Source organism: Fusarium poae, chromosome 2 (assembly GCF_019609905.1).
Source record: "Fusarium poae strain DAOMC 252244 chromosome 2, whole genome shotgun sequence".
Lineage (NCBI taxonomy): Eukaryota > Fungi > Ascomycota > Sordariomycetes > Hypocreales > Nectriaceae > Fusarium > Fusarium poae.
Window position 1 is genome coordinate 6,801,453 of NC_058400.1, and position 15,310 is coordinate 6,816,762.

Consider the following 15,310-nt stretch of genomic DNA (forward strand, 5'->3'; position numbering starts at 1 on the left):
ACAAACATATCTCAAGCCTTCTTCTTCTTTCCCAAGTTCCACTTCTTAACCCTGAAAACATAATAAGACAAAACAGCAATGGATATGTTGAATGCAACATACGCCCAGACAAGGCCATAATTGCGCCATCTCTCACCCCAGTAAATCTTACTTCCAGCCAAGAACTGGTCCGCATTGACAAGTGAGCAGTACTGGCATTCCTGTGTAGCATCAGGGTTTTGAAGCCTTCCTGGTGCCTGTGTCAAGTATGCGGCCATGTATTCGCCACATGTCTGACCAGAAGGCGGGTTAAATGTTGCCGTCTCGTCCTCTGAACACTCAATGGCACGACCAGCTAATATAGTAGACACAATACCAGCGAGCCAGTATGTGAAGGGACTGACACGATACATAAACATCCAGAATCCAGGCAGGGAGGAAGGCGGTTGAAGGACACCACAGAATGTCAAACTCATAAGAACCAAGAGTGTGACAATAGAAGCCGCAGTAAGTGCGTTGGGAAGCGCGGCAATTGTCATCTGAGCAAACGAGCTTGCGTACAGCATGAGCTGGATCATGAACAAGAGTACGAGACCTTGACGGGCCGAGCCCTGTACACCAATGACGGGGTAGTAAAATGCGCCAAACATGAGAATGCCAGTGACAATCTGGTAAGGAACCTCAACAACAACGTTGGCGATCATAAAGGCCTTCCAAGAGTATGCCTTGCTGGGGCGCTCTCGCACTTCATACAGCTCACGCTGAGTGATGAAATGAGGATGTATCTACATAGTATTAGTGAGGCATGTAGCAATGATGAGTCTGAGACTTACTTGTTGCACCACAGCAGTGAAGACAGTAACAATCATAAACACAGAGAACAGGATGTTCTGCATGCCAGCAAAGGTAGAGTCGGCGTTGAAGAATGAGAAGCCGATAAAGAGACCGGAGACTGTGCAGAGCACCATCTTCGCCATGATGTAATTTGGCATTCTCCAGTACTGCTGGAAGACTCTGATGGTGACTTCGCGAAGCTGAGCGATAAAAGGCATTGCGAATTCCGATTGACTGGCGGCATCGTCCGCGACTGGTTTTGATGACATGGTTGAATGGATCCTTTCGATTTCGGCCTCAACATCCACTCGCTCTTGACTTGCCTTCCAAGCAGTATGCCAGTCCTCTCCTTTGGAGCTTTTGGCGTTGTTGACTATCTCAAGCATCCATTCAGCGGGGTTTTCATCATCGCCACAGGTTCTAGCTCCCTGTCTCTCAAAGTAATCCAGAAGAGTACGTGAGTTTCTGCCAATCTCACCGAAGTAGACTGTTCTGCCACCTTGTGCGAGGAAGAGAAGTCGGTCAAACTCTTGGAACAAGATCGCACTGGGTTGATGGACAGTACAAAGAATTGCCTGTCCGGCGTCTGTTAGTTTGCGGAGGAAGGCAACAATGGCCCAAGAACTCTGGGAGTCTAAACCACTTGTCGGCTCATCGAGGAAAAGAAGAAGCTTTGGCTTAGCAGCAAGTTCGACTCCAATCGTGAGAAGCTTGCGCTGTTCAACATTGAGGCCCTCGCCGGGCACACCCACAACGGCGCTGGCAAAGTCCCTCATGTTGAGCATGTCGATGACTTTCTCAACCCATTCTTGTTTCTCCTCAGTACTGACAGTGCTTGGCTGGCGGAGCATAGCACTGAATCGCAGACTTTCGCGAACAGTGGAGGTCTCAAGATGAAGATCTTGTTTATGTTAATGATAGACTGGATAAAGGATAGCTGTATGACTTACCTTGTTGCTGCACATAACCTGTTTTCCTCTGGAAACTTGCATCCAGTGGCTTACCATTGACAAACATGTCTCCTGTGATAACACCCATGCTGGTTCTCTGAGCTAGAACGTCGAGAAGGGTCGTCTTTCCAGCGCCACTGACACCCATCAGAGCTGTAAGAGTACCTGGCTTGACCCAACCGGTGACGTGATCCAAAAGTCGGCGTGGCTCTCCCTTGATGTCAATATCATACACGACATCCTTCCAAGTGAAAACATCGGTTTGAGGTTCCAGTGCGGTAGTGGTATCAGCTCCTTGCGTATTCTTCTCAGGCACAGCAAGCTCCTCATTCATAGCACTTCTGTCCGCGCCGGATTCCATGTGGGCGGGAACGTGGCCGCGCTGGAAGACGAGTACTTCAGCCTTGCTGGATGTCTTTGAGTTTATCTCAGTCGCTGTGAAGTACAGAGCCATGAAGAAGATGAGAAATGCCAGCAGGATGCCAAAGTTGCGCCAGACATGAGAGTGATAGTATTCGTAGTTCGTCTCGATGAAGTCGTCACCGCTGACTGTTCGTCGGCCGGCTACAGCTCCAACGGTCGAACAGATCCACGAATCGCCGATCAGTTGAGGATAAGCAGGAATGAAAGATGAGCACTCAAACTCTCGGCCATGGAACTCGTTCGATACCAGGATCTCGAAGGCATAATAAATGGGGTTGATCCATCTAAAAGGTGTTAGTAGAATAGTACATGAAGCCTTTTTTTTGCTTACCTGATCCAACCAAACCAGTCAACCATTTGTGGAACGTGGATCATGAAACCCGTGTAAATCACGAGAGCCAGAATCATGATACCGGCCAGCGTCATGGCTTGAGAAACTGTCTTGGTAACAGCAGCCAAGGTACGGAAGATGGCTGACATGACAAATGTGGAGATGAACGAGATGAGAAAGTAGAGGAAGAATGGACCCGGCTCTCGACGAAGTCCCGAGAGGAAGTAGAGGATGATATTGAAGACGGTAGCGGAAACAAACTTGATGGGTATGTCGGCCACGATACCGGAGATGGCCTCGGCTGCGGGATGATAGAAGGCATAAGATGCATGCTTCTCAACAATAGGACGTTGCGAATAAAGATTGTTGATCTCGGAAATAGCTGCAAAGCCGTTGATCAGAATACCCATGAAGAGCACAGCTCCCTTGGAGTAGAAGCTGGCAGTATCATCGTCTGTGCCATAGTATACAGAACCAATGATGAGGGCCATGATGATTTGCGTTGTAGTATGTGTCGCGGTTGCGGCAATATCGTTCCAGATTCGCTGGTAAGCTCGTTTCGTGGTTAGGCGAATCTGTGTTGAGAGGTTGATGATGTATGGAGACGTGCGTGGGACGCGCTTCTCTTGACTGGTCATGTATCATTAGCATGGTTGTTCCGGATATTACCTGGGTTGCACTTACATGAGGTTCTTGCGCTCTCGCATTGGAGCCATGACCGCCGATCGGTCATTGACTTGATACTTGCCCTGATACTGCTCAATCTCCTCTCGCAACGCCTTGTATTCTGGCGAGTTGTGCCAATACCTCTCGAATTCTTCCGCGGTACGAGGCACAATCTTGTCCATTCCTGGTCGGGCTTTTCTCTCTTGGGGATTGGTGGCAGAGGTCAGGAAGTCGCCCACGGTTTGACGTTGAGGGCATTGCCAGCCCATCTTCTCGAAGTAGGCCTTTGCTTGGTTCGCTGGTCCGAAATAAATCTGTCGACCCTCGTAGAGAACTACCGCCTTGTCGAAGAGGTCGTAAATGGCTTGACTGGCTTGGTAGATGGCCAAGGCATTGGCAGATCCGGTATAATCAGACGCCAGACGAATGGCTGCGGCGAACTTCAAGGCAGTCGCCGAGTCCAAGCCACGAGTGCTATTATCCCAGGCAGCCATAGGGGATTGTGCCAGCATCATTTCAGCGATACTAACACGTTTGCGCTCTCCTCCCGAGACACCACGGATGAAATCGTTACCGACCATTGTGTTGTATGTGTGAGTAAGACCGCAGACTGCCATGACAATCTTGGTGGCACTCTTGCAAGCCTCTTTGCGGGTCAATCCAATTATTGTCTTAGAGTTGGAGGGCATGCGACATGCCGCTGCGAATTCGAGTGTTTGTCCGACGGTCAGATGTGGGAAATGCTTGTCGACCTGTTGGTAACATGGGTCAGTAAAGCCTCAATTGACGTTATTAGATGTGTCCCAGCTTCTTACCTCTTGGTTGTACTCTGTTTCACCCTTGAATTCTTTCATCATATCTTTTTGGGAGATGCCATTGTATGTAATGATTGATTGGTGGCCGACGCTGAGGCCCTCAAGCTCCCCAGTCATGGTCTTGAGTAGTGTCGAACATCCGGAACCTGGGCGACCGAGGACTATGAGAGTTTCACCACCCTGGAGAAGGCCATCGAATCGGTGAAGTATCGTTTTCGGCTCCTTCTTACCTGCCTTGAGATGCTGTGCAATGCGCAATGGCGCCATCAACACATCGCCAAGAGTCTTTTGTAGCTGCAAAGCCGCTCCAGTGCCGGAAACACTGAGGTCTTTGAAAGCAACTCCTGCACTCTTTGGTCCTACGCCAGCTTCCTGCAATCGGTGCATAAAGGATGGTAACCATTCTGAGAGGTCAAAAGCTTTGTTTGTCGGGTCCAATGCAGGGTCTTGTTCTTCGATGGCTGGCACTGTCGGTGTAAGACTGGATGCACTCTGTCTGCGATGCTGCGAAATTCCGGTAGCAAGCCTATGAAGTTCTAGACGATCTTGCTCATCCATGATCATTGTATTGGCTCGCGAGATGGGCGAGGGCCGGCCATAGGTGCTGCCGGTAGAGTATTGGGGATCATGGCTCGAGTGGTTGGATGTTGATCCATTTTCGTGGCCTGAGTCTGGCAGGCTTTCCGTGGACTGTTGAGAAGCCATTTTGATGGCGGCTATAGCAATGGATTGGAAATATTTTTAATACCAGGATGCAACGAATACAATTGGCAATCCGTGGTACGATGGTTATTGTTATTATTATTGTTATACCATAGAGGCGTGCTGGTTGCCAAGTAGTTTAAGTAAACTCATTTTCAGCTGAAAGCAGTTTGACTTTAAGCCTGTCAGCAGGAATGATAGCAACGACAACTTCACAAGCCTGTCAGGTAACCCGAGACCGAAGGTTTAAAACTTGTGATGCAGACGGGTGCAATCCCCCGGGAGCTACCATTGGTACATTTCTGGATCGGATGTTGGTTGAGGTTGAGGTTGAGGTCAAACTTTGGGCTTCCTCACATGCTTTCCTCGGCTGGGGAGACTCTGACGTTTTTGTCAGGTGTTGGTTCTACCTACTGTGGCTGCGAGGCGAGAGCATCATTACTCAAATCTAACTAGGTAGTCTCAGAAGGCCAACCCGTGTAGGCTTAGTTAGTGCGGAAACGGCTTGTCGGAAGCGTGGAAAGAACCGAGCGAGCCGGGCAATGTATTCGCGGATCCGTTGAAAAGTCATATCATGGCATCTTTCGTCTTTCGTATTCATTCGGATCAGAATACAGCATGTGAAAGATAATGACAGGGTAACTAACATGCTTGCAGCTGATGGTAAAAAATGACTACGATCCTGTATCAGATGCTTTGTTTGAACTCACTCATAGTCTCCCTGATGGTGTTCTAGATAAATTCACAACGGCACGAGATTCCAATCAGACAGACACTGTTATTTAAGGTATTTTGAGTTTGAGATGTGTCAAAGTCGACCCACATCTAACAACCTGATGGTGAATTAATTTTTCGTTCCCGTTAGCGTCAACCTCTCGACGTTGGACCGCACAACCACAATAGTAGAGACGTCTCACAATTGATCAATAGCTTTGCACATTCCGTTGGCCCTTCTTGATCACAGCTTGAGAAACTGTCATTAGACTGTAGCTTCGTATCGCTAAACTTAGTGCTACATCAGACTCCCTTGAGTTGGCTATAGGGTAATTTAATTTTTATGACGGCTTAAGCTTTCGTCTTCTCGGTTTCTTCAAGGTTATTAATAAAGGTTAATCTGTCCAGATAGATTAAATTTTCAATAAAATATTAAGTCAAGGTTTCTCTCAAGACTCTAGGTTTTCTAATATAGGCGTGACTTATACGGCATGAACTCTATGATATCGGTGACTTATAAAGGAAGCTTCTGTCGAGCCGTACAGACAGCAGCAACTTCTTCCTCTTGCAAATAATCTAGTCAATTGACCTTCAAATTCTGCTCCCGTCGTGAGAGATTCGTGATGTTATCAACTGGGGTGGCTATAGGGTAACATCTCTGGATTGGAATCATCATCCATGAGATGAGGAATGCTGGGCCGCGATACATCGCGATTTCATTGGCCCAGCTACGAACAAGTTGGCAACGGGAATAAAATGTCTACAAATGTCTGGAGACTGGCTATTGATCGGCGATGCCCTACCCGGAATTTCTCGGCTGGAAGTTATTGTCTCCTGGTTTGTTGTCGCCCTGATTATTCCCACACATGCCATTTACCAGGGCCACCGTGTATAGGTAGCAATCTGCATCAGTATCGGGTCAAATGTCCATGTCTAATGATTCGTGCCCAGTAAGGAATCTTGCCTGTGGAGCAAGCAAATTGTTGATAGAAATGTTTGTTGACATGTCCCTTCGAAAGTCAATCAGACCAAAAGCGAGCTATCTATCCTTCAACAGGCCTAGTGTCGAGCGCGAAAGCACTCATGCAAGACGCGACGCGTCTGCAAACGCTGGTTCAGGTTCAGTAGGGTTCTATTCTAGTGGGTAGCAGAAAAGATGACCTCCTAAATCTTAGGTTATAAAAACAAATAGTCCAAGAGCTATACTATGTAGTCTAAGGAGAATAAAGTGGCCTACTAATTTCGTCTCTTATGCTTCCAGCGGCCAATTTTTCTGATACCCTGAGGGGCTGTAATTACATGCAGATGTGAAGTCCGTCCTTGAGTCTGAAATTACTATGGGTCTCCTAATCTTATCACATTCCTCCAATAACAACCCGACCTCCAGATAAATCTGCCCTGTTGAAAGGCTATCTTGCAAGCATTACGAAAGGCGCAGTATATGCCATTTTTAATATTACCTGTAAAGTATTTAAAGGAAGGTTTTCAGAACTTGTTAAATAACAATATCAAGTATAAATTAAATTATCGAAAAGACGTAACTTAAAGCGAGTTGTCTGTGTAGATGCGACAAGGTGGTGAAGGCTTTTGCTCCTGGAAGATGCAGTATGATCTCAGGCGACTCGAAATGGGGGATATAGGAAAAGACTGCGAATGTTAGAAAGAGGCAAACAAAAAGCGCGCATAAGTTGAATACATACAGAAAGAAATAGGTGTTAAATCTCAAGGGCTTTGAGGCACCGTGGTGGTGCTGGTGTCGTGTTGTGTTGGTGTAGAAAGGAGAAGGCGATGCGTGATAGAGGAGAAGAAGGATGAAGATGTAGGAGGTTGAGGCTTTAGGTCAAGTCAAGTGGAATGATTTGGGCGTGGTGGGCCGCGTCAGTGATTCACTGCTGTGCAGAAAAAGGAGAAATAAGAGATCGTAAACAATGCGCAGTTGGAGTCATGTGTCCCAGCATTTGTTTACTTCTTTCTAAGTACTAATTACTAATCATTCCACATAGACGTATTGCATTTAACCTAGTTTCGTAAAAGGACCTAACTAGCGAGCACTTCAATTCGCAATCTATATATAATAGTAGAATCTTCAATAATACAAGTAGTGTAAAGGAAGAGTTAGACGGGAGATTTAAAACCTCTGCAGTGCAGCTACTAAGTGAACCAGGAGAAAGAATATAGCTCAATAAGTAAAACATTTATTCTGTCGCTGAATATACTTTTAGTTGCGAAATAGGGATAATAGTATCTGGATAGTAGGCTGTTGCTGACTAACATTATTTTCTACTCAGTCACTGAACATGCCTTTTACTGCGAAATGTACATCATAGAATGTGCAGATTATAAAATGATTTTCATTTCACATATATCACTAGTTATACTCTGAATGCGGAATCAAGAACGTAACTGAAATAGCAGAGATCTGGTTTTATCAAGTTGCTGTCTACAGTCTGTCTACGTCCGTGTTGGGCTATCAGTGAGGTGCGAATACAGCCAAGGTAAGATTTTGCAATGCTCGAGTGGGCAACTGAATTTAGAATACTGGACGTGGATGCCCCTCAAATGGGGGGCAGCTGATTTTGGTGGTAAATTCGAAAACCAAGGGTCGTTGAAGATACCTACCCATCGTCTACAGTTCAAGACCTCGACGGTTCGCGGGATTCGAACTTGCAAAATGCAAAAAACAAGGAGCGGCCTAGTGGGTGAAAGTGGTTTTAGGTGGGTTTTAAAGAGTGGTTTGTAGGTTTTTTTTAGGTTTGTAGGTTTGTAGGTTTATAGGTTTGTTTTACCACTAGACCACTCCTCGTTAAAGATATAGAGAGTTAACTCAATATATAAAGGGTAGGTAGACAGGTTCCTGGGGTCTGACATTAGATGGGCCCTGATTTCGTGATGTTCTTCTAGAAACAACCCGACCTTCAGACAAACCAGCCCTTCAAGCAACATTCTAGTCTAGAACGTTGGCTAGGTTCTAAAGGAGTGACGACGTTACGGAAGCAAACACTGAATATTAATTATAGAGATCTGCATCTCAAAGATGTTTTGATATGTGGCAGAATATGTCACAGATAGCGAACAGAAGAAAAAAACAATCTGGAAACGACGTCAAGAGACGCTTTGAAGGAGTGAAAGTGCCTCCTTACCTGATGATGATTCATCATTAATTATATGTAATTTGGAGCAACTGAGGCCTAGCAGAGATAACAGCCGGTCCTCAAGAACAGCCAGACAAGAGGAGTGAGATATCTTAGTAGTACAAAGATTGTATTGCTATAAAGTCAAAGTCGTTACATCATGTCCGTGCCTTATTCATCAAGACTTATCATATGTCCCTCCCAAGATGCCTGGTGTGCTTGTGAATGAAGTACCGTTGTACTTGCCTTGCTCATCCCGACCAAGGAGGAAGCTCTCTGGGGGTCCAAGGTAAGACTGTCGCACACCACCCAGGTCAACCACAATCTTTTGAATCAAGATGTTGGGCAACAAGGCCCAGATACGAAGAGTATAAGCTCCCTCCTTGGGAACCTCGAATGAAGATGTAGTATAGTTACCATACAGACCCCAAACAGCGTTTCCAACAGCGTAGCCCCATCCATCAGGCATATTGGTACCCATATTGGGACCAATCGGTCGGACAAGAGTTGGGTCAGGCTGCTCCTCACCGGATGGGTACAGCACAATGGCATACTCGAGAGGGTTTCGATCTCCAAGGTAGTTGGCACCAGGAGACATGAAAATGGTCACGTTGGCTGCTGAATGGTTTGTGTACAGGTACATGTCGTACTCCAAAGCAGGTCCCTCGCCGACATCCAGCTTCTCAGTATCAAGAGGATACAACCCAACACCAGCGAGAGTTCGGCCGTAGTTCTTGATAGTGTGATACTCGAGCGATGAGTTGTCTGAGTCTCCCTCGTGGATCTTCTGGTAGTGGGACGCTTCAATCGAGACATGTCCATCAGATTCAACAAAGCCCTCTTCAAAGCTGTCGGGTAGTTCTCGGTTGATGACTGTTGCGACAATCTTGGGATCCCGACCGCTGTATCTTTCGAATCCCTGGCAGTCACTAGTGACGTTGATGAAAACTTCTGTTGTGTTGGGTGCCTTGGGAGCCTTATCCCAGTCAACTGTGACGTAGACGCGGCTATCCGTACCATTGTTGCCACCGACTGTACCATTGTACTGAGAGAGTTGAACATAGTCTTCCCAAGGAGCTGCAAACCAGTTACAAGACTTAGGTCCTCGGTGAAAGACGTCGATGTATCGAGATCGAGCCCCAAATGGCTCAAGAGGAGGGAGTTCCAGCACATTGGAGGACAGGGAGTGCCATCGACTGTCACCCATAATGGTGGCATTTGAACCCTCGACGCCAACACCGTATTCACCACCCAGTGATGGCCAGACATCCTGGACGAATCGAAGATCAGGAAGGGTATTTCGCATGGGCTGTTGCCAGTAACCGTCATAACCTAGGTGAGTTTCTGTGGACAGTTAGATGTGACAAGTCGCAAAATTGATGATAAAGACTTACGATCCATGATATGTGCCCACTTGCCATCAAGAACCTCGTTCCATCTCTGTGTCAGGTTGGAATCCTTGTACATAAGATCAAGAGACTTCCAGATGACATCGTTGGCCGAGTTTCGCTTCTGTCCAGCGTAAAGCTGATTCTTGGCGCCATAAATCTGGATCTTGTTAACAATCTCGCCACCAAGAACTGGGTGGAGGAGCATCTCGAAAAATGCAGGCTGGTATTCAGAGTCTAGCTTGTCATAGACAGCCTGGGTATCCTCTCTTAGAGTGGCCCACTGCTCTAGAATAGCTTCGGCCTCATGGTAGTTGATGACTGAGTAGACCCAGGGCTCCAGCAACTCGAATTTGCGACGAGCAGCATACATGCCGTAGCGTGTCATGATACTTGTGATGGCCTCAACATGCTCACTGCCGAACTCTCGTTCAACCCATGCTTCAACCCACTTAGTGGTACCATCAGCTTCCCATCGCTCAGTGTCGTAAGCGAGATCCATGAAATGACTGATGGGGATTTCCTTTGGCTTGAGATCACCAACGTTCACGATCCAGATGCGACGTGCGTTCCTGTGGTAGGCCAGGGTCATTTGCTCAGTGGTCTTCTCAAGTTGGATTGTGTTTATCCATTTGTAATTTCGTGGATCTCCAACATAATCGAAGTGATAGTAGACACCAGCACCACCAGAACGCTCGGTTTCGTTGGCAAGAGGCAATCGGCGGATGTTTCCCCAGTTATCATCTGCCCATAGGAGGGTGATGTCATCCGGAACCTCGAGGCCGCGCTCCTGGTATGACTGAACCTCCTTGTATAGGCACCACAAAGACGGAACATCGGTGAGGTTATCGACCTTCAGACCCTTTCGAAGAATTTCGCGCTGGTTGTCGACAAGTGTCTCGAGCATATTAACAATGCCATCAATTCCTTGATCGCCCTCGATGGCTGTGTCGCCAGTTCCTCTCATTGCCATAGTCCACAGGCTGTTTCGAGCATAAGGCTTGGCTCTCTCAACACCATAGCGAAAGTACTCGTCGATAGTCTCGTTGTTGGTGTGGTACTGCCATTCACCCTCATAAAATGTGCGGAATTCGTTCTGGGCTCGCATCATAGGCTCGGTGTGAGATCCACCAAGCACAATTTCGTAGGCATCAAGCAGTGGCTGGTTGAACGGATCATCGATGTAAACCATGCTACCCCAGACAGTTGGCCAGAGGTAGTTGGCTCGCAGACGAAGCAGTAACTCTGAAACAAGAGCGTAGAACTCATGGTTATAAGGTGCAGCATTGTTCCAAGTTGGCTTCCAACGAGATCTAGCCGAGTTAGTGCGTGCTTTACAAAGTATGACTATAAACGTACCCGACCCAACTGGATAGTCCTGGCTGCTCGTCGTTGAGGAAGATACCTCGGTACTTGACTGAAGGTGACTTTTGAACCTTTGGCTTGGATGTAACATAGATTTCATCCCGCTTGCGCACAGGGACGTCGGCCCACCAGTACCATGGACTGACACCAATTTGTTCGCTAACGTCATAGATGCCGTAAATGGTTCCTCTGGGATCACTACCTGCAATGACAAGTGCCTGGGCTGTTCCATTGATGGGGTTCTTCACAAGTTGACTGACAAAGGACTCCCATTTGCCTTCAATCTTACTGGCATCGATTAGACCGTCGTCGATGAGAGAGTCAATAAGCTTTGAATGGCCAATTGTACCAACAATGATGGCCGTGTTAGCTTCATCCGGGTCCGTGTATTCAGGACCAGAAAAGCTCTGCTCTTCAAGAGTGCGGTACTGTAAGCTGTTAGCTCTGTCTATCGATGTGATGCGAAATACTGACGTATGTGTTGTTCTTTACATCCACGGGTTCAAAGGTATACTTGGCTGCAGAAGCATCCTTCTTGCCATTGCTTAGCGTGAAGTTTGTGCCAGTAACACGTCCAAAGTCAACGGCTAGGTCTCCAGCGGCACGAATTACTCCCCAGTATTCGTCCTCGGAGACACGGATTTGGCCTTTGCCAACATCGCCACCCACAATTTGGAAGGCATCGTCTGAGCTGTTGAAAGAGACAATAGCCTGTTGACCTAGACCTGACGCCAATGGCACCAGGCCTAACAACGTTAGCGATACTCGTGAGAGCTTCATCGCCTGAGAAGAAGAGCGGTCCTAGGTGAGGTACTTCAAGCAATTGGTCATAGCTATAGCAAGCCACAACCAGCTATTCTTTTCTTATATACAACTACCGGATAAATAGAACAAGCATATTTCGAAGAATTTAGTTTAGGCATTATGGCATCGTTCATTTAAGTGGAACTTGTCCTTGAATAAGTTGGGGTATGATCATCGTAGTGTTGCATCAGCCCCACTGAGCCAGGTTCCTTATTAGCCACGAGACCGGTTGTTTTCATGCTTGAGTGATTAATCCGGGGCATTGGCCAACCGGAAGCTCTAAAAGTATTTACCCACGATGATCAGGCCAGTCGGTATCCGTAGATGACGGTCAACATCCAGTTTGTTCGTCTCGATCACTACTGTAGACGAGTCCCCGCTCCTGGGCAAAGGTACTTGATTCGTGGAATCGCAATAACGTGCCATGATGATGCTGCGGCCGAGAGAAAAAGTCATTTGTCAGTCATGCTGCTGATCCAATTGTGTCAATGAGTGCTGGCCCGAGCTAGTGGGTAACATAAGAGTTGACCTTTGGACTTAGCACAAAAATAAATAGCCTAAGACGCATAGTCTAAGTAGCATCAAGTGGTCTACTAATTTCGTCTCTTATGTTACTGGCGGCTGACTTTTCTAATACCCTGGTGTCGAGTTTATCCACCCATAGGCGTTTACTTGGCTAAGGGGAATTGAGTTATGGTGATAGAATCATTATTGGAGTGTTGACACTGCAACCCCGCAACGAAGTTTAACTCGAAAGATGCATTCTGTAATTGGAGGTTACCTTTGTTATTAAGAAAATATGGGTCGGAGTTGAGCTACAACCAGATCTTTGACTACCTAACACTTTCCCAGAGAGTGCCAGTGTGATTGCGTACAGACAAAGTCCCCATTAGCCTTCACACGAGATTGGCTATACAAATCAGGAGGCAGATCAGAACTGAGTGAACGATGATGGTATGATGAACTTTGTCAAGTGTATTAAATAATCTCTATCCCCTAAAAACCCGCCACTGAAGAAAGAACAAGCAACTCTAGTCTGGCAAAAGTGGCCCTCATACTAGATGACTGAAGAATGTACATGAATGCTAATACTGGACAAGAGTCCTAGAATGGGAACCAAACCGATCAATGCTAAGAACAGTTATGCTCCACAATGCAATACTAAGGTACCATGAAACTCCAACACAAGAAGGAAGATTCTACAGGACGAAAGCGAAACCAGCCATGGCAGCGGCCAAGCCGGCGAAGGACTTGGCAGCACCAGCGGTGACAACAGGAACCTCAGGCTTTCCGGTCTCGGGCTGCTCAGTCTTGGGCTGCTCAGTCTTGGGAGCCTCAGGCTGCTTGGCAGGAGGAGCAGGGTGCTCGGGCTGCTTAGCGGGAGGAGCAGGGTGCTCGGGCTGCTTAGCGGGAGGGGCAGGGTGCTCAGGTTGCTTAGCAGGAGGGGCAGGGTGCTCAGGTTGCTTAGCAGGAGGAGCAGGGTGCTCAGGCTTGACGGGGTGCTCGGGCTTGGGCTCAGGGACAACAACAACAGGAGGCTTGCCAGGAGTGATGGGCTTAGGAGGGCTGATGGGCTTGGGAGGGCTGACAGGAGGGTGAACGGGCTCGCACTCTCCGTGAGCGCACTTCTCGTAGCTGTAGCAGTCATCCTTGCACTGGTCGAAGTAGTAGCGATCCTCCTCAACGTCACAGACAAACTTGCGGGCGTAATCCTCAGAGTAGTCAATCTCGCAGCTGGATCCGTGGCAGGTGATCTTCTGGTTGCACTCCTCGTTCTTGTAGTCAGAGTAGTAGCAGCTTCCGTTCTTACAGATCTTGAGCTTGTTCCATGTGTCGTCGTAACATTCGCGAGGCGCGCAAAGGTCGTCCTCACAAACCACCTGCCACTTGGTGCAGGTAGGGCAGTGGACTTGAGGAGCACAGTAGTTACCGTAGCAGATGATGATAACACTGGTAGGAATAACAGGAAGAACAGTTGTGACGGTCTTGGTGGCAACCTCGCCACTCTCGGTGAAGGTAACAGTAGCAGTGGTGGTGGAGGCAGGGAGAGTCTCAGTGATGAAGTCGGTGTTGACAACGGTCTCAGTTTCACCGGGGTTGACACCGATGGCGATGTAGATGGAGAGGAGAACGTTAATGTCAATGCTCTGGCGGCGCATGATGCGAGAGCCAGAGGTGCGGCCACCACAGTTGACTGAGTCGTCTCCTGGGCAGACAATGTCACACTGGTCCGAGCTGACAGCGGTGGCTTGGCTGAAGTCAAACTCTCCGCTGCAGTAACAGCTCTCATCGTTCAAACCGAAGTAGTTGGAGCCAGCACATGCCTCAGCACATTCGTCGGCATCGTTATCCTCGCTGGAGTAGGCAAGAGTGAAGCCGGGGAAACCATTGTCAGAGAAGCAGCCAAGGAAGTTGAAGCCGTCTGGGTTTCCAATACCTCCAGCAGCAGTGCTGGTGGAAGCAGCGGTAGTCTCAGTGCCAGTTGTCTCGGTACCGATGGTAACGGTACCAGAAGTGGCAGTCTCAGTCTCGAAACCGGCGGTGGTGGTGTTGGCAAAGCGAGTGGTGGTGGGGAATTGAGCGGCGACCACATTGCCCATGGCCAGGGCGACAATATCGGTGTAACGCATCTTGAAGGTTGTAGTCTTGAGAACGAATGTGTGAATTAACGATTGTATTAAACTCTTGCAAGAGTAGATGAGTGAGTGAATGGAGAGTGAGAGTTGTTTGATGATGAGAATAATTTGATTTGGGGGGAATAAAGTCCTCCTTATATACAATTCAATCATTCACCTTTTGGTATGGGATCCAAGTTCGCCCCTATCCTCAATTTGCGACAATTCCAAACATCTCAACGCATTAGACAGTTTGTCACAATTCGTGATATTCTAAAGGTAGCAAGACTATGAAAGTTGAGACATCAAGTTCCAGCGAGCCAAATCAAGAATGCTGGTGCTGACTCGACTTGTCTCACCCCACAGATAACAAGGGATAACCCCTGAGTCTACTCGAATTTTTCAACATCCGGGAGACTGAATTGCCTTTTATTTTCTATTGTGAGATTGATCCGAATTCCAAGCATCACGATGCTGGAATAAGTGCTTACTTTGTTCTACGAGTCTCGGCTTTCTGGATTAATATGAATTCGAGACACCGCAAATGACAATACCTTAGTCTCCGATTTGTTTTTAAAAATTAGGGATCAATT

At 47.5% G+C, this 15,310-nt stretch overlaps 3 protein-coding genes across 3 annotated transcripts; all 3 read right to left on the bottom strand.

Moving 5' to 3' along the window:
* Positions 1–11: 11 nt before the first annotated feature.
* On the bottom strand, positions 12–4,703 carry FPOAC1_006304 (uncharacterized protein; the record flags this gene model as incomplete). Its single annotated transcript, XM_044850789.1, has 6 exons — positions 12–764; positions 813–1,714; positions 1,764–2,470; positions 2,518–3,147; positions 3,202–3,935; positions 3,999–4,703. The coding sequence occupies 6 exons, from the start codon at positions 4,701–4,703 to the stop codon at positions 12–14; spliced, it is 4,431 nt and encodes a 1,476-aa protein (XP_044709501.1).
* Positions 4,704–8,723: 4,020 nt separating this feature from the next.
* FPOAC1_006305 (uncharacterized protein) lies at positions 8,724–12,528 on the bottom strand (the record flags this gene model as incomplete). The annotated part of the gene is made up of 5 exons (XM_044850790.1): positions 8,724–9,889; positions 9,940–11,246; positions 11,293–11,726; positions 11,773–12,044; positions 12,396–12,528. The coding sequence occupies 5 exons, from the start codon at positions 12,526–12,528 to the stop codon at positions 8,724–8,726; spliced, it is 3,312 nt and encodes a 1,103-aa protein (XP_044709502.1).
* Positions 12,529–13,301: 773 nt separating this feature from the next.
* Positions 13,302–14,732, bottom strand: FPOAC1_006306 (uncharacterized protein; the record flags this gene model as incomplete). The annotated part of the gene is made up of 1 exon (XM_044850791.1): positions 13,302–14,732. The coding sequence occupies one exon, from the start codon at positions 14,730–14,732 to the stop codon at positions 13,302–13,304; it is 1,431 nt and encodes a 476-aa protein (XP_044709503.1).
* Positions 14,733–15,310: the final 578 nt, after the last annotated feature.